Source organism: Arabidopsis lyrata (assembly GCF_000004255.2).
Source record: "Arabidopsis lyrata subsp. lyrata unplaced genomic scaffold ARALYscaffold_5, whole genome shotgun sequence".
Taxonomy (NCBI): Eukaryota; Viridiplantae; Streptophyta; class Magnoliopsida; order Brassicales; family Brassicaceae; genus Arabidopsis; species Arabidopsis lyrata.
Window position 1 is genome coordinate 16133939 of NW_003302551.1, and position 21107 is coordinate 16155045.

A 21107-nucleotide genomic window follows, 5' to 3' on the forward strand; every position below is an offset into this window, starting at 1 on the left:
TGAAAAAAAGGCTTTCCATTAAATAGATATTGCAAAAATTCACATGTAAAAAGTGTTAGAAATAGAGTAAACAGGTCAAGCGAAATAATAACTAGCTAGGGTTATAAATATGAACGAACATGTACCAACACGATACAGTCAACTGAAAAAATCTTTTTTTGTTTTCTTTTACTTCTTATTTCAATGTTGCATGGACCAGCAACTATGGTATAGTCTTTATCAAAAAAAAAAAAAAACTATGGTATAGTCGGGGTAAAACTACAAAAATCAGAAACGCAGAAAAAGACATGTAAAAGAAAAAAAGAGAACAGATGAAGAAACAGAGAAAACCCATTACACACTGAGGAGAAGAAGAAGAAGATATTACTGATAATGGTTTTATTTCATTTCTTTACCAATGAAACTTAATTAGTGCATATGCTCTTTCCTTAATCATGATACGTCTCGTCTATAAGAGTATATTACAAATAAAAACAACACACAAATGCTTCAAATAAAATAGCGATATGATACAGGCATGCAGCCCACATCTAGGATCCTTGTTAGTTGTTAGGCTCATCAAGTAATTTTCCGGATATGCTTAACAGTTTTTTTTTTGTTATTTTGTTTTGTCTTAGGAGTTGTGTTGTTTTACTCTAAAATTATTGACTTTCGAATTTCTTTTCTATTGGATATGGGTTTTTATTTCATAATAAAGCTATCTTGAGGGTTTTCCTAGCGTGAGTGATATACTAAGAACAAATAACAGAGCTTTTAAAAGATACGTTTTTCTTTCTTGAGATTAGAATTACTTTGAATCAACGACTTTGAGGAACCCTATAACGTTCGGCTTTGGGAAGAATCAATGAATTATGAAGTTTATCATGCTAACATTCCGTCAAGTAGCATTTGTATGTTTCTATATTCATAATGACAACACGTATTGATACAATCAAATGATAATAAATATGTATACGTGTTGAAATCTTGAAATAAATACATATATTAGTATAGTTTATTTGATAATACATATATTAATATAGCTTTCAAATAAAAGCAAACGGTGAAATCTTGTTTTATCAAGTGAGCTATTTTTTTTTTTGTTCTTCTAGCTTTTTAATTACAAAGACCCATCTATCATAATTCATCACAACCTTTTCATAATGGATTCCAAGTATAACTTCACTTAAAATATGATTCATCAAATAGAAAACTTTAAACAGTTGAAAAGAGAGGAAAGATTTAGAACTATCACGGGAAAAAATATCAAGTACATCGAACGAAAGGGACAAAAACAAAATATAATAACAACAAAAAAATTCAGGGAAACGATTAATGTTTGTCCGTGGAAATTAGGAAGCACGTGAATTAACCGAGGTACATGGTGGGACAAGCGGTGGTCTATCTTGTATCATACGGTGACGTCACCTCAACGCCTGAGTAAAAAAGATAAATAGTACCTTCGAATATAATAAACGATTGAAGTATACTACTAATTACGTATATAATTTATTCATAAGAAGTGATTCGCAACATTAAGTCCATAATCAAGAAGAGATGGAACTTAAAAGATTAAAGGAGGAATGGAGAAAAGTTATCCGAATTTTGACATGACAGCCTTCTTAATCTGATGTTATGAACTTTATTCACAAAAAGATTTTTTTTTTGCCTTGTATAACAACATTACTCAATAATCTTGTATTCCAAAAGAAGGTTCGTTTTGTGTCAAATATATTTGAATCCTTAAGAATCTAAAACTCTGGCATGTATTCTTCATCACTTTGTTCCCTAGATATTCTAAGAGTTTAAGCTAGCAGAAAAATATGTCAATCCCATAATTTCAAAGAGATCGGGAAAATGCAATTATGATGTGAACCTGCGTTGAAAAGAGTCCTATCACTGTTTCACAATAAACACTCAGGCTTTTATGACATGGGGGCAAATATGAAAGAACAAAATAAGATGAAATCAGAAGGCGTCTAGTCTGCTAGATAACAAACTCAAAATGTCAAGAACTTCAGACTTATTCATGCTTTATAAATGCCTAACAAATATGTAGCAGTGGAATTTGAATTTCGTCAATTATCAATCCTTTCCTAGATAAATCACTGTACAATTACTACTATTTTCATAATCATACATAAACTTGTTCTCAATCTCAAATATATTAACATTTCAATCCTAAATCAGTCAGGTAGGTGACATGAGCTCAAAACTAACCTAGACCTCTTGCAACTCTTATGAGGTTTCAATTGATGTTGTAGCTAAGAACTATGACTCTCTGAGTCAATATCACATTTAGGTTTCCAAATACATAATGCTCTCGCTATCTTCCCAAAAAGTCGTTTGGTCACCTTTTTTTACTCCCATACACCAAAGATGTGGTAATGGTTTTACTTCAAGTTTTCTTGTTATCTTGTTTTTCTCCAAGTCCTAAATGACAGAACGTCTCGGTTCAGTAGTCGGTATGCGTTTTATCATTGCTAGCCTAACCTCATTGCAACGGCTCGTGCCTTGCATCCCCAACTTATCGCTAGGGGCAAAATTCATCTGAGAAAGAGGCAATACCACAGTCTTGTTTGACCACTTTTTCTTCCCTGCATTCTCCATAACCCATAAATCCACGCTCGCATCAGACGCAAATCGGGAGTACTCAAAAACAGTTAATTTGCCTCTGTAGTTGATGAGATTCGCGCGAGTCGTGTGCCAGATGATGCCAGCCTCAACGGGTAGTTCAATCAGATTAAACTCTTCAGAACTCAAGTCAAAACTCATGAGCACACATCTATTCTTATCAACCCAAGCTCCATAATACAAAACACCATCGATGGAGATACCTTGTGAGTAAGGAGGAGGAGGAATGGTGCTATAAGTGTTTCTCCAATAAGCTCCAGGACCAAGTACCAAGATCTGATGCTCGGATCTCACTATGCCCTCTCTCTTGCTCTCCTCCCAAACTGTGCTAAGCACTTTGTATTCATCATTAACAGAGTCGTGTCCAAAATAGCTCCAAACATTGTCATTAGCTTCAGCCAAAAGACTTGATCTTATGATGGGCAAGGTCACGCGCTGCTTGGTGGTGAGGTTACAGATTCGCACTCTTCTCCCAAGTCTGACACAGAGCAAGCCACGAAGAGCATTGACGAAGTAGCCTCCCATTCCGGGCATGTTCAGATCTTGGTCCAGTACAGAGACATCCGAGTGATCAGGAGGGGACGATGAGGATGAGACCAACACATACTCGCGCTGGTCTGCCTTGTCCACAAAAGACATGAGCAGGCGCCGTCGTTGCGCCGAAGAAGATGGGGATTGAAGGAATAAGTTGATAAAAACAGGGGAAGAGATAACGGAGTACCCAGAACTGTGAGACGCACATAGACCTCGTCACCTCTTTCGCCAGGATATCCATCAACAGGTCCTCAGTGAGATTCTCAAGGCCGCATGGTTTAGAATCGGGCTTGACCATGACTCTTCTTCTCTTTCTTGGTCTTTCGAATTCATCAGCCGTCGACCTTATCTCCTTCTTCATCAGTCCTTTCACAGCCGCGAGACGGAAGGAACACCCCATAGCTTTTGATTGATCTGTTCCAGAACCTCGATCTTCCTTTTTACCCTTTTTAATTTGTTTTCTTTGTCAATTCCAACCCAAGTCCGACCACAAGTACAGACGTATTTTTACTCTTATATACAAAAGCATATAGTTAGTTACCCTAAGTACATAGGAGAGTAACAATATTTTCCTTTTTCCTTTTTGGGGTAATAAGGTATTCTCTGTGAATTATATTGATATCCTATTTTCTGATACAAAACCAAAGGATTTGATTTATATGGTATACGAACTAAACTATTCATTCGTTTTAACTCTCGTAACCTTCTAGTTCAAAAATGCTCTGTTTTCCATTTCTTCTTCACCTCTAAAACTACTGATATCATTAAACTTAAACTAAACCAAAAGTAAATTGTAGCTAACCTTAGAGGCTTGGTATAATATTGTTTTTCAAATTTACGCAGAAGGCACTAGAGAAAGGATTGAATTACAAGGATATAATTTAGGTCTCCAAATACATATTGCATTAGTTCATTTCGTTAAAAAATTGTTTGAAAATCCTTGTTTATTCCAAAAATAATTATGTTGTGGTAGTATACATATTGTATTGTCGGTTTTTGAGATAAGAACATATCTATTGTGTAAGGTTCATGGTCCTATACTCCTATTGTGACTACGTTTATACTTTCGATGTGAGATTTCTAACAAAATTAACTTTAACACTCATCTAATTGACATTCATATGCATTTGATTGTGGGTATTGTGAGAATCATATTCCTTTTTTTCTCAATTTTTTTTGTGAGAATCATATTCCGTTGTCTCTAAATGAGTGTTTTAGAAAACTGATCATCTCAGATTATATAGATGATAAGATGAATGAGTAAAGCTTTTATTTTTTATTTATTGCGGTGGTTATAGTGATGCTCTCTTGAAATGTCCTGGTCATATAAATTAGATAGGACCAGGTTCGTTTGTTTTGGCTCAATCACAAAATAAAAGTGTTGTTTGGAAATTATTGATTCCTGATTGCAGGTCAAAAGGGTCGAAGCAACATGTGCGAGTATTTTTGTTGGGATAACACGAGTTGATATAACTTGTAACGAACGTCTAGACTTTTTATCGGAGGGTGACTCAATTGACAAAGTGGTAACCTAAGGAAAAGTGACCAATGAAACATTATTCATGTGAGATGGGCCAAAGCTGCTTCATTTGACCCTTTTCTTGTGATGTTGGCTTAGACTTTATTCAACCCATTCCGTGAAACAGGTACTCACAAAATGTCTTCGTTTAGAAAGACTAATTCAAAATGGAACCTATTGTTAGAAAAGAAAATAAAAAATTAGATAATTCTTTTTTTTTTGGTGAGCAAAAATTAGATAATTCTTGTAGTGGGATAAATTACTTTACACTCCTTTGCTTGTGTCCTATGTATTTTTAAACATATAATAAACAGTGACCAAAAACAAATCACTACAATTATTCAATTTGTACCTAAAGGCAGACACACTTATTTTTAAAAGTAAAAATAAAATAAAATAAATTATGGTCGTTGTTTTGCTTTGAAAAATAGAAAGTAGTCGAGATTGGAGCGTCAGCTGCTAACCATCCAGCATTTGCTACTACATCTCTATTCATTTCATTCAAGAAATTTGTTTCTTTTATATATTTAAATTCTAAAAAGCGAAAAATAAGGTCCCAATATTAATATCATATTAACACGCTTTACAATATAGTCCTTATTTGACTTTTAAATGAAAAAAATATAACGTGATGATTCAGATTGATCAATGCCTATTATTGATATATAAACTTGTTAGCTCATATCCAAATTACTTCCAAACCTTCTCACTCTCTCTTTTCTCAAATGGAGGCTGAAAATTTGATGAATCTTTCTCTACTCCAACGCAGAAACGGCGCCGTTTCACAAACCCTAGACTTAGAGCTCGTGTCCGTCAACAAATCCTCCGATGATCCTCTTCCATGTTACACCTCCCTCAAAGATATCCTCCCCTCCCCCTCCACCACCGTCGATTCCCCTGCCATCCCCTCCGCTGCATCGGGTTCGGTTCCCACCATCTTGATCCGCAATCGCCTTGTAAAGCAAGCCGCTTGCTCCTACCTTCAGCCTTCTACTCCAACTCCTTCCTCTAACCCTTCATTCCTCCGCCGTGTCTCCTCCTCCTTCCTCCGCCTCTTCTCCGCCTTCTTTGATGCTCTCCTCCGCATCTTCCCATCTCCTCAGAAAATCTTTAAAGCTTAGTCAAGGACATAGAACAGAGAGAATTGAGAAACGATTCTTACACAGTCTGCTTTCTTTTTCTTGATTCATCAATATTTTATTTTATTTTAGAACAAATCGTGAAGGTATTTGAGGTTCACGTTTACCTAATAAGCCTCAGCTTGAGCCTTGAAAGTGGCACCAGACTCCATGATCAATGTTGTTTAGCTGTAACATTTTTTTGTTTGTTTTTTGAGTTAATTAATACATGTGTATTTTCAGTAGTTTATCAGATGGAAGAATGGTTAGGCAATCCAAAAAATATAACCAAAAATTCAATTAACAATATCGGTCACTACTCACTACTCACTAGAGTCTACAAGTTTTTATGGTTTATCATATATAAAAGAGTTACTTCACATGAAGATACATCCGTAATAAATGAGTTACATACATGAGAAATATGAACATACACTTTTGCTGAATTTCTTAAAGATAGTATTGATAATAAAGGCCAACTTAGAAGTGCTACGGGCCTATACATGGCCTTTATTCTGAAGTCCATAGTCTGGATATTCGAGACAAGAGGAGCGTTCAGTAATAAAAGAAAAATAATGGATAATATACAAATATTTTGTTAAGTGGGTTTCTAGCTTATTCAAGCCAATTTGCAAGCCCACGGAACATAAATGCATCATAATCCCACGGAACATTTTGATTATTATATGTTGAATATTATCAAGACTTGGTAAATTTTGAAAGTTTGTTATTCTTGTTATAATCATTAGGAGCATTATTTTCTTCAACTGTATGTCTGTATCATCATCTGAATACATTTTTTACAAAGATCATCAGATTGTCAAAATTTTGTGGTTGAAATCAAAATATACCAAGCAAGAAACAAAAAATAGTGTACATGCACTATATATTTGGTCTAAGTTGATCACCCGAAATTAGCCTAATGAACTAGATTTTCTAATACACATTAATTATTAACCCTTTTCATGACCCACATGCACACATATTTATACATATCCATGCAAACTTTCGTTCTCTCTCTCTATATATATCTACCCTCCCTCCTAAATCTCTCTACCTCTTCTCTCTCCTCCTTGGTCTTTAGCAGATACAGAGTCAGAACAATGGCGGCTAAAAGCAAGAAGAAGATCCTGAAGACTGTCTCTGTTGTCGACATCAGCTGCGGCAACTGTATAAAACCAACATTCTCCTCTATTTTCCACTTTTTCTCCAAAAAGCCCAAACGTCCCTCCTCTAATTACCGTCACTGCCACTCCTCCATCTCCTCAGCCACACCCTCCTCCACACCGCTAGCCACCGCTGCCATCGCCGTCGAGAAAGATTCCGACGATCCTTACCTAGATTTCCGGCAGTCTATGCTTCAAATGATACTAGAGAACCAGATTTACTCGAAAGATGAACTCAGAGAGCTTCTTCAGTGCTTCCTCAGCCTCAATTCACACTATCATCACGGCATCATCGTTCGTGCCTTCTCAGAAATATGGGAAGACGTTTCCTCCGCCGCCGCTTCCGCCGTCGAAGCGTCCCCTCTCTTCACCCGTCATGTGTCACGTGCGTCACGTGATTACTATAACTATTACTAGGCTAATTAATGAAAATAAATAGCTATCTATCTCGTATTTATGTTTGTTAGGGAAGTAACGTTACCGTGATCCTATTAACTCTTTTAATTGGGAATATGCCACGTCATCTAATGACACGTGGAATAAAATTGATTATGCTTTATTTATCCTTAGCTTTGGTTTGTTATTTCCTTTGTTAAAAAGCTAGCTAGCTTTAGCTTTGGTATCTTCATTATTCGTCTTGATACCGTAGCAATGATGGTAGGATAGATGATAATAATGTAATTTAACTGTCTGTCTGTGGATCTATCTATATTAATCTTCAGGTGTTAATGTAATTAACATGATTATATATGTTTTGTTGCGTAGTTATAATCAGCCAAACTCGAATGGGGATAGATGTTTCATAGGTTTTCGTCACTCGTGACTCCCTCTGATAGTGACGTGAATGTTCCAAAATACACGTTAAATTTCATTCATTTTTAATAAAGTACGTACGATATATTGACTGCAAATTTTCTGATCTTTCATTAGAATATATGATCTTTTCTGTACAAACAACTTTAGATCCTTAACAAAAAAACAAAAACAAACAAATTTAGGTCTGACGATGCATAAACATGATCAACGTTCGTTGTTAATTTAGAAAATAGTATACGACATGAGAGATAAGAGACTTGTAGGTCCACACTAATTATATTCGAACAGTATACGAATTCACTTGAGCATGCGAAATGTAGTGCATTAATTTTGTCATATCTGAATATATATAACAAGCAAAACAAGAAAGTATAGAAAGTTATGACAACAGAAGAAAGAAAGAAAGTTTAAATTGATGTTAGAAAAATAAGAAATATATTTATTAGAAAGAAACTATAGCCGGTCCAAATACGAGTGCCTGGGTATATCTATGTGTATCAGCATGGATTACGATTCTTGTTATAGATGTGTAGTTATGTCATTACTGAATATAAGAAGAAATTTTTGAGGCAGAACAAACAAGGAAGTGTAAATTGATGTTAGAAAACAAGAAAAGATGACCATGGATTACGATTCTTGTTTTGAAATCAAATGAATAAGTGTACGGTGACAATAATAACCTGTCCAAGTACGTAATTAATTATATGCCAGAGCTCTTGAGTGTGGAGTGGACAATGGAGCAAGTAGAAAACTTGTGGCTTTGGGCGATAAAATGCAAGAACACATATTTAAGATTCGCAATAATTTGAAAGAGAAGTAAAATAATACTGATAATTGATAATCATTACATTACTACACGAGTATATAACTATTTGTCAACTACTACACATGTATCATATCGTAGATATATGTGTTGTATAAATTGTATTACATGTTATAGTATGATGCTAGTATCCGACTTGTTATCAATTTTTGTAATCATGAAGTTTTGTCAAGTTGCCCACTAAGTTCCAATGGACATTTTTATGACATCAAGTGTGAAGTTTTGTCAATGTGAATTGTCAAAAAGAACCAACATTTTCCCCCAAAATTAACCTCTGTCCCCATTTAATGAGTATTTACACCCATCACTACAAAAGCTTGACGAACTGTTAAAAAACAAATGTAATTGTTACGATTAAGAAGACGAGCGATGTTGGTAAGTTCATCCATCACAATATGATTTTTTTCAAAAAAAAAAAAAAAACAAAACCGAAATCCGTGAAACTATGAATTTCTAAAGCTTCTTAAAGATTTTTAAAACGTAGGAAGTGTTTGGGCAAACAAAGTAACAATAGACTGTTCTGTATTCCATACAGTTTTACTGATGAGCATAATTTTTTTATTTTTTGATAATTTGTTTTATGCTATTTTCATTTTTTAAACAGTTTAATAACTTTAAAAGGACAATGATTCAATAATAGGTAGGGACTGTTTATTTGTAGGGTTGGGATCTTGGAATGCTAGTTTCCGGGGTTTGAATTTTTTAACAGTTTCGGATATACATCTGAAAAATCTTTAAAGGTTTGAACGTTAAAATAATGAGTGTAAATGGTAACATGAAAAAAATATTCAGCTAGATTCAGCAATTCCGCAGTTACCATTTGCATAAAACTAAATTCAGCCAGATTCAACAGTTTTTCCAACATCAACAGATACATAGTATGTTCATTTCAGATAAAAATTTGGATTATAGCGATTCACAACTCGAATTAAAATATTTTTGGCTATTAAAAATTACACATCAAATTTATATTTTAAAATAAGTTAGATCATACAAATACGATATATGAATAATTCATACACATAAAATCATTACCAGAATAGACAAGAGACATATTTATGTTTAGATATCTATAGATAATTTTATATAATTTTAATAAATTTTAGATACTTAAATATAATTTTCCAAATTTTTGCAAAAATAACTCATACTATGCTAAAATAATATTTAAAATATCAAATTAAAAAAAAATTGTTAATCATCCTAATCATATTAAGGATTTAAACTACTAGAGAACATTGAAAAATCAATAAGATAATCTATACTATATTATCATGTTTATTTTTAAATTAATTTTTCAATAAAACTTTGAGTAATTATATCTTTTTAATAGTTCAAAAATTAGATTTGGAAGAACAACTCAATTTTGCTAAAAGGATATTAATTCTAGTATTTATTTTTTGGTATAAGAGTTAATTAGACTATTAGATAATTTTATCTATTTTATTTAGATAATTTTCCTTAGTTATTCTATTAATATCGTAATTATTTGACGATATTTCAGTTAAAGTCTTAATTATTTCGACAGATTATGCTGAAAAGCACAAAAAAATTCAGCTAGCGGTTACCATTTGAAAATGTAAAAATTCAGCCAGATTCAGCTAAAAATCACTATCAGCCGGATTCAGCCAGATTCTTCGGTTACCATTTAGACCCAATATCAGCCAAATACATATGGACGGTGATATGTCATAGCTACCAATTAAATGGAAAATGTTAAAGGGAAATTGTTAAAAATGCCCCTTTTGGTATGCCCCTTTTCAAAAATGCCCCTTTTAGATGTCTATTTTCAAAAATGCCCCCTTTTAAATATGAAAAATTTATAAAATTTTATTAGGTTTATAAGGTACTTATGGATGGTAACTATTACTTGAAGACTCGATCCAAGTATTTATAAGTTTTTATAAGGTGTTTTTAAAGGTTTTACAAGATATTTTAAAGGTTTTTAAAAGTTTTTCAAAGGTTTTACAAGATATTTTAAAGGTTTTTAAAGGTTTTTCAAAGGTTTAGATACTTATTTGTGTATGTTTTAATAATGTTACATACACAAATAAGATTTTAGATACTTATTTTGTGTATGTTTTAATAATGTTACATACATATTTGGGTAAATCTTATATTTTAGGAGCATTTTTTATAAGGTTTTAAAGAATGAGCATTTTTGAAAAGTGGCATTGAAAAAGGAGTATTTTTGCAAAAGCCCCAATGTTAAATTGTGTTATACAGATATTTTTCATAGACTATACTTTTAGGTGCATGTCTCTGAACGTTTAAATTTGTAAAATTATGATCCACGCATCAATGTCTAAATCTGATCCCTTAGATATACCAGAGCTCCATTACTCTCTCTCTAAGTTAGAAATTTCTAAAATTTGTGGAAATATCATATAAGGCAAAACTCCTATATGTTACTTTTTTTTTTAATTTACTTATATCTCATAAATATCTTATTAAATAAAGTATGGTTTTCAAAATTAGTAACTCACGTAATCGTGACACGTGTCAAATCTATCGATCTTAGATTTTGCCATGTTTCAAATAAATATTAATTTTTAATAGTTAAGAAAGGAAAAAGATAGTTATAAATTTAAACAATTTTAAATGTAAAAGATAACTATAAGAAAATTATACCTATATTTCCATTAGAGATTTTACCATGTGGCAAAAAAAAAATGGTTTTAACAAATTAAAAATTGTAAAAAGGTAATTATAACAAAATTATAAATTTAAAGAGTTTTATAATAGAAAAATATTATTATAAGGAAACTATACATATATATATATATATATAAAGAAATTATATGTATATTTTCCATAAAAATAGAAATTATAAAATTATAAAATAGATAGTCTCATATTTTTTCACCAAACAAACTAATTTCTTCAAAAACACCACCATTTCTTTAACTTCATTCTATTAGTAAAGTTTTTCCTCTCTTTTTTGTCATAAATTATTTTTAGGATAATATTAGTAACTAAATTTTGACTAAAAATAATTAAAAAAATAGTCATGAGTAAAAAAAAACTTTAGAAACTAATGTTTTTCAGCGATGAAATAGCTCTCAAATAAAAGACAAAACATACATGTATTTAGGATTTAAAAAACAAAAAATAAACACTAATAGCACGAAATCTAAAAATAAAGAAAATCAATTCTAGAATTTTGACAACGAAAGAGAGACATCCACCTCAAATCAAACGAAAAAACAATGTCATTTAATAAAATAGCATATCATACTAAAAGAAATAGGAGTAGCATGTGATTATTAATGGAGGTGACGATGGTTGTGGTTGATGGTTACAGATGTGGTGATAGATTGACTTTAAAAATAATATGAATCATGTAAAAAATATTTATCATTTATTGGAAATATATGGTCATTTCTATATAAAATCACTTTGAATTACAATGGTTTTCTAAAAATGGGATTTGATATTCAGATCCAAAGAATATACGGCGATTGAGACAAATTCAGGAATTATGAACGGCGATGGACATAGAATAGAGTTGTTGTCGGAAAGAGGCTCGGCTCGATGGCATAGGAGATAAAAAAGGAGAAGAAATAAGAATAGTTGAAAAAGAGGAGAAGAGGCGGTAATGGTGGTGATAAATAGGCCAACATTTATATTAGAAGATTTAATAATTAATATAAAACAACTACAAATAGAGTTTTATATTGTGCATTATGCATAATAAATCTAAAATTAAAACAGATGTTTATATAATTTTAGTTAACTTTTTAAAAAAATGATAATTTCGACTATAATCCGTACAACGCACGGATCCATATCTAGTATGATATACTCTCTCCGTTTCATAATATAAGTGGTTTTAGCTAAAAGCACGCCGAATTAGAAGATATACTTTTTAAAAATTCAGCTAATTATAAAAGACACTGTATAATAGAAATAATCATAAAATATTAAAGTAATATATAATTTGCATAAAAACTTGAAAACGACTTATATCGTGAAACAAAAAAGTTTCTCCAAAACGTCTTATATTTTGAAACGGAGAGAGTATACTTTAGTGACTATTACCTTTATACCTTTACGTTCAGGGGAAAAAGTTTGATATTATTACTCATTCATGTTCTTAGAAATTCCAAATTACGAACATTGTTATTTCGAACTCGAGAAAAATCAGCAATGCTATTATATGTGTGTGTTTTATATATTTATGATCATAAATATAAACTTGATATTAATGGTGAACTGTATATAATTAATGAATGGCTAGCTATAAATATAACACAACTACCCAAAAAAATGTCGTAATCAATAAATTCCAGTAAATCTCAGATTAGACTTTACCAATAACAAGAGAAATGAGTCATTTAATTATGGGTTCATAAATTGTAACTGTTAACTGATAAGAGCTACTCATCCGTTTCGTTTTAGTTATCATTTAAGGTTTTTTCACACAGAAAAGCATTTAATTTTTTGTTTTACCATTTATTAATATATTTTATAAAAAATTTCATTGGCCAAAACATTAAAACAGTAGGGATAAAACTGGAATTTTCACCAAACATTTGCATTGAAAACCTAAAACGACAACTATTATGAAACAAAATTTAAATCCTAAAACGACAATTAAACTGAAACGGAAGGAGTATTAACTAAAAACAAAGTAAAAGTAGCAATCTCAAATTTGAGATTCTTGTGCTCCTCCATAATGGAATGCTAGCTACAGGTCTCGAAAATGGGATGAGTAAAGTAGACTTAATATAGATATAACAAAAGCAGTTACAATACTAATGGACTAATTTGGTTAGGTTCTTGCTAACATTTACCAAAAGAAAGAATTTGGTTTCACACAGTTTTCAAGTGACTAATTAAGAAACTAACCTTTTTAAGAAAAAAATATAACTTATTGTTTGATGAAGTGGAATTTTTTTTTAATATATTGAATAAATTGCTTAGTGATGATCTATTTATGTTTGAACTTTGGAATTAGGTATTGCTATCATTTAAAAATGAAGTGGATATGAAGAAGATATCATAATTCCTTATGAAATATTCGGAAAACAACCCGCTTTCTTTTCATCAACGTCTATCAATGATCGCGGTGATAGGTCTATATTCGACGAAACTCTGAATATGCCGGGACTAGGAGGCTACTTCGTGAATGCTCTTCGAGGCTTGATTTGTGTCGGACTTGGGAAAAGAGTGCGAATCTGTAACCTAACCACTAAGCAACGTGTGACATTGCCATTCATAAGATCAAGTCTTTTGGCTGAAGCCAATGACGATATATGGAACTAATTTTGGACATGACTCTGTTTATTATGAATACAAAGTGCTTAGCACCGTTTGGGAGGTGGGCAAGGAAGATGAGATGCTTAGATCCGAGCATCAGGTGTTTTCAATCATTAAGCATTCGAACTCATACTAAACTTTTCCATCTTAATCACTTTTCATTTCAAGAAGAGCGCTTCTAATTAAAAGTTCAAAGACAACTCTGAAAGCTCAATACAGAACTTAGAAATGAAATCAAAGTCCAAACTAACGGCCATGATGAGATCACATTCCAGCTCCTAAATAGTCCAGAATTCGAGAATTCCCATATAAAACATGTGCCATTCTTTAAATCATCATTAATTAGCAAACAGAGAATTGATTAGGGGCATGATGATTCTTTCCCTTCAACTTAGGATTCAACTGGGAAGGAACCATGTCAGGTACAAGAGCAGGACATGAGAGGAGAAGCTGGGATGATCCAATGATCACGCCAAACCAAAGCTTTCTCACTCATGTGGTTAAGAGAGAATTTTATTAATGCTTCTCCATGCAAAAGTTTTGAGATGTTTAGTGGGCCTTATTGTACAAAACTTTTAAAAACTAGTAACTACGCGACCTTTGTTTTGTTGCCCGACAAGTCCTCGATATGAGCTGGTTTTGGTTCCCTACCATTAGTCAAACTGCAAAATTGTAACTCCTCTCCTTGTTACATAACAATCCCCACATTAGAATCTGTTTGTTACACGGTTTGTCTTCCCAGATTGACATGGAATAGAAAATGAATAAATGAATGCATATATATAGTTTAATTTAATTATAAGAAAAAAAGAGATCATGACTGGATTTTTCAAACCCAGTCTGAGCTCACCGCAGCGACTCGTGCCTTGCATCACTAACTGATCCCCATGGACAAAATTCATTTGGGAAAGGGGCAAGACCAAAGTATTTTTTGACCACTTCTTCTTCTTCACATCCTCCAATAACCAGAGGTCTACACTTGCATCAACCTCAAGTGTAGAATATTCGAAAAACAGTTAATTTACCTCTGTAGTTAACGAGGTTAAGCACGATATGTGTGCCAGACGAAACCAGCCTCTAGAGGTAACTCCAATCAATTGACTCCTTCAGAAGTCAGTCCAAACTCATGAGCCAACATTTGTTGGCTTCAAGCCAGGCTCCATAATACAACATACCGTTGATGGAGATACCTTGTGAGAAAGGATGATGAGCAGGAGGAAGAGTGCGGCTTTGGGTGCTTCTCCAAGAAGCTCCAGGACCAAGTACCAAAACCTGATGTTCTGATCTGACTCTCTGTTCCTCGGTGACCACCCAAGTTGTACTTAGAACTTTGTATTCATCATGAACAGGGTCATGTCCAAAATAGCTCCAAATATTGTCACTATGTTCAGCCAAAAGACTTGATCTTATGATGGGCAAAGTCACGCGCTGCTTGGTGGTGAGGTTACAGATTCGCACTCTTCTCCCAAGTCTGACACAGAGCAAGCCACGAAGAGCATTCACGACGTAGCCTCCCAGTCCCGGCATCTTCAGATATTGGTCAAGTACAGAGACAGACGTATCCGAGTGATCACGCGGCGATGATGAAGATGATGAGAGAAACCCACACTTGTGCGGATCAGCCTTGTCCACAATAGACAGGAGCAAACGCTGTCTATTACGGAAAAGGTTGATAAACACACGGGAGGAGATTACGGTATACCAGAGTTGTGAGACGCACATTGACTTCGTCACCTCTTTGGCCGGTAATCTCGCCAGAATATTAACCAAGTCGCCTTGGCCCAGTGGTAAAGGGAGGTAATTCCCGCCACCTGGGTTCGAGTAGTATTGGTCACCGGGGTTTGAGTAATTTAATATGGTTTTCCCGGGCCCCAGGATTAGTCTTTGGGCCTAGAAAGCCTTTACGATCACCTGAGTTATCAAAAAAAAAAAAAAAATCTCGCCAGAATATCCATCAACAGATCATCAGTGAGATTCTCAAAGCCGCAGGGTTTCGAATTCATGACTCTTCTTCTCTTTCTGGGTTTCTCGAATTCATCAGACCTTATCTCCTTCTTCCTCAGTCCTTTCACGGCCGCGAGACGGAAGGAAAACCACATAGCTTTTGATACAAGTACAGACGTAATTTATACTTTTATATACAAAAGCACTAGGTTTAGGTTAACCTTAAATTGAAAATAGGAAATAAGAAAGTAATAATATAAAGAAACAAGAAGCTTGTCTATTAAACCGCTATTTTAATCATATTTAACTCGTTTGAAAAGAAAATTTTTGGTTATTCGTTCATGTTCTATTGTTCTTAGAAGTTCTAAATTCCGATCATTATTGTTTCAAAGCTCAACTAAAAAATAACAATGATATCAATACCTGATAGGCTGATACTCGTAGTTTTTTTGTAAATTCATACACACAGAGCTGACTAAAAATAGTTATCCCGAAAAAAGGGAAAATATTTTTACGCGTACTTATTCAATAACTAACAAAAAATAAAGTGTATATTATCCCAAACAAAAAAAGGAAAATAGTATCACTTTCCTATTTCTTAATTTCTATTTACTTAGGATAATAAAGTAACAGAGTTTTAGTATAAAGTTTTTTATACATGTTACTTGTGGTGTGGGTAAAGAACTTTGGAATTGACAAGAAAGATCGAGGCTCTGGAACAACAGATATATCAAAAGCTGCTATGGAATATCTTTTCGTTCTCCCGCCGTGAAAGGGCTGAGGAAGAAGAAGGTGTGGTCGAAGGCCATGGTCAAGTCCGATTCTAAATCCAGCGGCTTTGAGAATCTCACTGAGGATCTATTCATTGAGATACTGTTGAAATTATCGGCCAAACAGGTGACGAGGGCAATGTGCGTCTCACAGCTCTGGTATTCCGTAATCTCCTCCCGCTATTTTACCAACCTTTTCCTTGAATCCTCATCATTGTCCAAACGACCGCGTTTACTCATGTTTCTTGTGGACAAGAAATACCAGAGAAATTATGAGTTTCTTTCATCATCTTCGCATATTGATCACGTAGATACGCCTGTCTCTGTCTTCGACCAAACTCTGGACATCAAAGGACTAGGGGGCTACTTCGTGAATGCTCTTCGTGGCTTGCTCTGTGTCAGACTTGGGAGAAGTGTGCGAATCTGTAACCTAACCACCATGCAGCTCGTGGATTTGCCCATAAGATCAAGACTTTTGGCTGAAGCTAATGACAATGTTTGGAGCTATTTTGGACATGACCCTGTTCATGATGAATACAAAGTTCTTAGCACAGTTTGGGAGGATAGCGAGGAAGAGGGCATTGTGAGATTCGAGAATCAGATGTTGGTACTTGGTCCTGGAGCTAACTGGAGAAACACTTATAGCATTACTCCTCCTCCTCATCGTCCTTACTCACAAGGTATCTCCATCAACGGTGTGTTTATTATGGAGCTTGAATTACCCACTGAGGCTGGCATTGTCTGGCACAAATATCGCGCAAACCTCATCAACTACGGAGGCAAATTAGCTGTTTTAGAATACTCCAGCCTTTCATCTAATGCAAATGTGGACCTGTGGGTTCTGGAAGATCCAGGGGATAATGAAGTGGTCAAACAAGAATCTGGTCTTACCTCTTTCACAGATGAATTTTGTTCATGGCGATGAGTTGGAGATACAATGCATGAGTCGATGCGGTGAGATTAGGCTGCTAAAGACAAATATCAGATCGTTTAAAACTAGACCCTCAGTCATATATGATTTGGTGAAGAACAAAATAACAAGAAGACTTGCAATAACCTCATCAGTGCTCTGGTTTTGTGGAACATCCAGGGATTTGCATACGATTTTTTGGGAGGATGATCTTGAGAGCATTATGTATTTGGAGACCTAAATTATTTTTGCATAAAACAATACCATTTTGAGCTCCTAAGATTAAAGTTATTACATTTCATATGAACAATGTGAGGAGTTGGATCCATACATACATGACTCCATAACTCGTAAGGTAATTGAATTGCTATTTGTTGTTTGATTTGTGGTAACGAACCAAACCAGCTCTCCACATCAAGGAATTATTGGTTAACAAAAGAAACCCTCGGCTTAAATAGTTAGTAGTTTTGAGTTTTTTTCCTGCAGTAAGACCCATCAAACATCTCGAAGCTTCTGCTTCTTCTTCTAAGATTTTTCAACTCTTATGCATGGAGAAGCATTCTTGGAGCTCAGCAACTCTTAACAACAGGACTGAGAAACCTAACACACAACTTTCTTTTCTCCGATAAAATGGTTCGCAACACCAACGTTGATGCCTCTCTTTGATCTACCAGAATCTTTCACCGTCTTAATCCTTCTCCGTACGTTATGCATACAATTCTCTTTTAGGGTCATATCCTCTATAAGAAGTTTTATGTTTCAAATAACCCAGTTATTTTTAGAAGACGAGTTCACAAAACAAAGCTTCTCATAATATGACATACCAATTAAAAAATCAATTAAATTGGTAAAGTATAAAATCCCTCAATTTATTCAACATCACAAGGCATTATATTGGGAGAACCGGAGATTGACAGTCGAGATGATTGTCCAAGAATATGAAAATCATGAAAATCGAGAAGGATCTAGAATATTATCATATCTTTTTTTTTTTACAACAAAAAATTATCATATCTTAGTTTAGGAAGATTTACATTTATCTTTAAAGTATAATTTACATTTATCTCTATCTTAATTTACGAAATTAGGTTTAAGATTTATCTCTAATTCTCTATATATATCGTTGTATCTTAAACATTAATCTCATGAGAATCTATTATAATTCTTCCTACACACTTTTGTGTTATTTACTCTCATCAATTTATCACATTAAAGTGACCAACCAACCATACAAAAAAAAATACATTGAAGTCAAATCCAGAATCCCCAATTTTATTGAATTATTTGCGCCAATTAAATAAAAATACAATTAAGTAAGGGAAAATAAAAAATTGGAGTCATTTAGTGAATATAATAAAGTAAGGAAAAAGATCCTACCAAAAAAAAATAAAGTAAGGAAAAAGAAGTAAAAAGGTAAATAATTACTCCTAAACAACTTGTGAATAAACACGTCTGTATAAGAAGGGCTTAGATTAGAATTGACAAAAAGCAAACTCTGGAAGCATGAGGTTTTCGTTTCGTCTAGCCGCCGGAAAAAGAGAGAGAAAGAGAAGAAGAACCGTCGTGAAGCCACAATGGAAGATTTCAATCCCAGAGAATGTTTTAATGGAGATCCTGCCGAGACTACCGGCGAAATCACTGATGAGATTCAAGTGTGTGTCAAAGCTCTGGTACTCCTTAATCTCCTCTCGATATCTTACCAATATTTTCCATAAATCTTCATCATCTACGCAAGGACGGCGCCTGTTCATGTCTTTGGTGGACAAGGAAATGAACTACAACTATGCGTTGGTCTCATCATCTCGTGACTCTGTCCCTGTCATATCGCCTTATGACTCTGTCCCTGTCTTTGATCTCGACCAATATTTGGACATGCGTGGAATAGAAGGCTGCTTTGTGAACGCTCTTCGCGGGTTGGTGTGTTTCAGAATTGGGACAAGAGTTCGAATATGTAACCTCACCACCAGGCAACATGTGACCTTACCTATCTTAAGACCAATAACTGTGGCTAAACCTATTGACAATGTGTGGAACTATTTTGGGCACGACCCTGTTCACGACGAATACAAAGTGTTTAGCACAGTTTGGGAGATGAGCGAAGAAGAGAGAGTAGTGAGATCCGAGCATCATGTGTTGGTACTTGGTCCTGAAGCTTCATGGAGAAACACTCAAAACACCATTACTCCTCCTCCTCATCGTCCGTACTCACAAGGTATCTCCATCAACAATGTTTTGTATTATGGAGCTTGGGTTGATAAAAATAGATGTGTTGTTATGAGTTTTGACATGAGGTCTGAAGAGTTCACTTTGATTGAATTACCCCTTGAGGCTGGCATTGTATGGAACACGTCTCCCGCAAATCTCATGAATTACAAAGGCAAATTAGCTGTTTTCGAATATTCAAGTGTATTGAATAGTGGTAGCATGGATCTATGGGTTGTTAAAGATGCCGGGAAGAGTCAATGGTCGAACAAGAAGACTATTGATTTGCCTATTTTTCAAACGCGATCACTTGCCATGTCCAATGGGGTGCTGATACATGCCACTAATCACAGCTGTGAAATTAGGTTGTCATCGAAAGAGATCAATATACATAAACCACACTCTGTCATTTATGATTTGGAGAAGAACAAGATAACAAGACACATTCAAGTAATGAACTTATTTGATAGTTTTTGCATATGCAAGTTTTTGGATGTAACATTTTGGGATGATATTGAAAGCATCATGTATTTGGAGACCTAGTTTATCTTACGTTTTAATCTAAATACTCTATTTTTCTCTATTCTTAGCTGTGTAAGTTTTTTAACTGTTAGTAACACTTTTGATAAAACTTTTGTGATTGGTAACTGTCAAAGCTGTACATTCTGTACCGCTTTGATAATGAGTTACCATTCAAAGCCAAAATATTATTATGTCTCTATTAAAAGTCGAAAGCTCTCTCAACTTTTAAAAGATCCATCTAATATAATAATAATAAAATTATATTTATATAATATAATAATATTATTTTTTTATTGTTTGTTGAGAGACTCCATGAAAGACTATAGGTACACATGCTCTAAAGCTCCCAAGATTGGGTTATATATACATACCATAACTGTCAACCTACAAATTGTACACCTATTTCATCCCACATGTATACTCAAGCAGCATTGCATGTTCTCAACTTAACAAGAGCTCTAAAGAGCATGGAGGGTGCATCTTTGCAACCCTTATAAATTACGCCTGATACACATGTTTAGTGATTAGAGAAGAGATGATAACACAACACAAGGAAGATGAAGATGTACACAAGTAGAAAGCTAACTAATTAACATGACAGTGGTTGAATATCTCGAGACAATGTGTGGAAGATGCTCAGCAGTTTGGCCTTCCATAGCAGCAATGGAGTAAAAGCTAGGAATGAAATGTACATATACCAAAAAAAATAAAAAAATGTACATATGCCTACATGAACCCATTCACTTGTGCCTGCATTGACTTCATGTGTCTCATGAGTAGTACATCTTACCATAGGAAATGGTTTCTCAATCACGAAAACAAACTGATTATTGAGAATGATATGATTTACGTGTGTGAATAAGGTTCTAAAATATAATGTATATGAACCTGGCAAAATGACGTGATCA

The 21107-nt window shown here is 34.1% G+C and overlaps 4 protein-coding genes and 2 pseudogenes across 4 annotated transcripts; 4 read left to right on the forward strand and 2 right to left on the reverse strand.

Annotated features, from left to right (window-relative positions):
- Positions 1 to 2066: 2066 nt before the first annotated feature.
- Positions 2067 to 3646, reverse strand: LOC9313936 (annotated as a pseudogene).
- Positions 3647 to 5247: 1601 nt separating this feature from the next.
- Positions 5248 to 6058, forward strand: LOC9313937. Its single transcript, XM_021026340.1, has one exon. It carries the CDS (start codon positions 5392 to 5394, stop codon positions 5785 to 5787), a length of 396 nt encoding a protein of 131 aa, XP_020881999.1. The 5' UTR covers positions 5248 to 5391; the 3' UTR covers positions 5788 to 6058.
- A 617-nt stretch (positions 6059 to 6675) lies between these two features.
- On the forward strand, positions 6676 to 7515 carry LOC9312220 (transcription repressor OFP6). The gene has a single exon (XM_002876106.2). It carries the CDS (start codon positions 6750 to 6752, stop codon positions 7365 to 7367), a length of 618 nt encoding a protein of 205 aa, XP_002876152.2. The 5' UTR covers positions 6676 to 6749; the 3' UTR covers positions 7368 to 7515.
- Positions 7516 to 13587: 6072 nt separating this feature from the next.
- On the reverse strand, positions 13588 to 16011 carry LOC9312222 (annotated as a pseudogene).
- A 382-nt stretch (positions 16012 to 16393) lies between these two features.
- LOC9313938 (putative F-box protein At3g52320) lies at positions 16394 to 18464 on the forward strand. Its single transcript, XM_002876108.2, has one exon. It carries the CDS (start codon positions 16603 to 16605, stop codon positions 17488 to 17490), a length of 888 nt encoding a protein of 295 aa, XP_002876154.1. The 5' UTR covers positions 16394 to 16602; the 3' UTR covers positions 17491 to 18464.
- Positions 18465 to 18905: 441 nt separating this feature from the next.
- Positions 18906 to 20324, forward strand: LOC9312223 (putative F-box protein At3g52320). Its single transcript, XM_002876109.2, has one exon. The coding sequence runs from the start codon at positions 18979 to 18981 to the stop codon at positions 20218 to 20220; it is 1242 nt and encodes a 413-aa protein (XP_002876155.1). The 5' UTR covers positions 18906 to 18978; the 3' UTR covers positions 20221 to 20324.
- Positions 20325 to 21107: the final 783 nt, after the last annotated feature.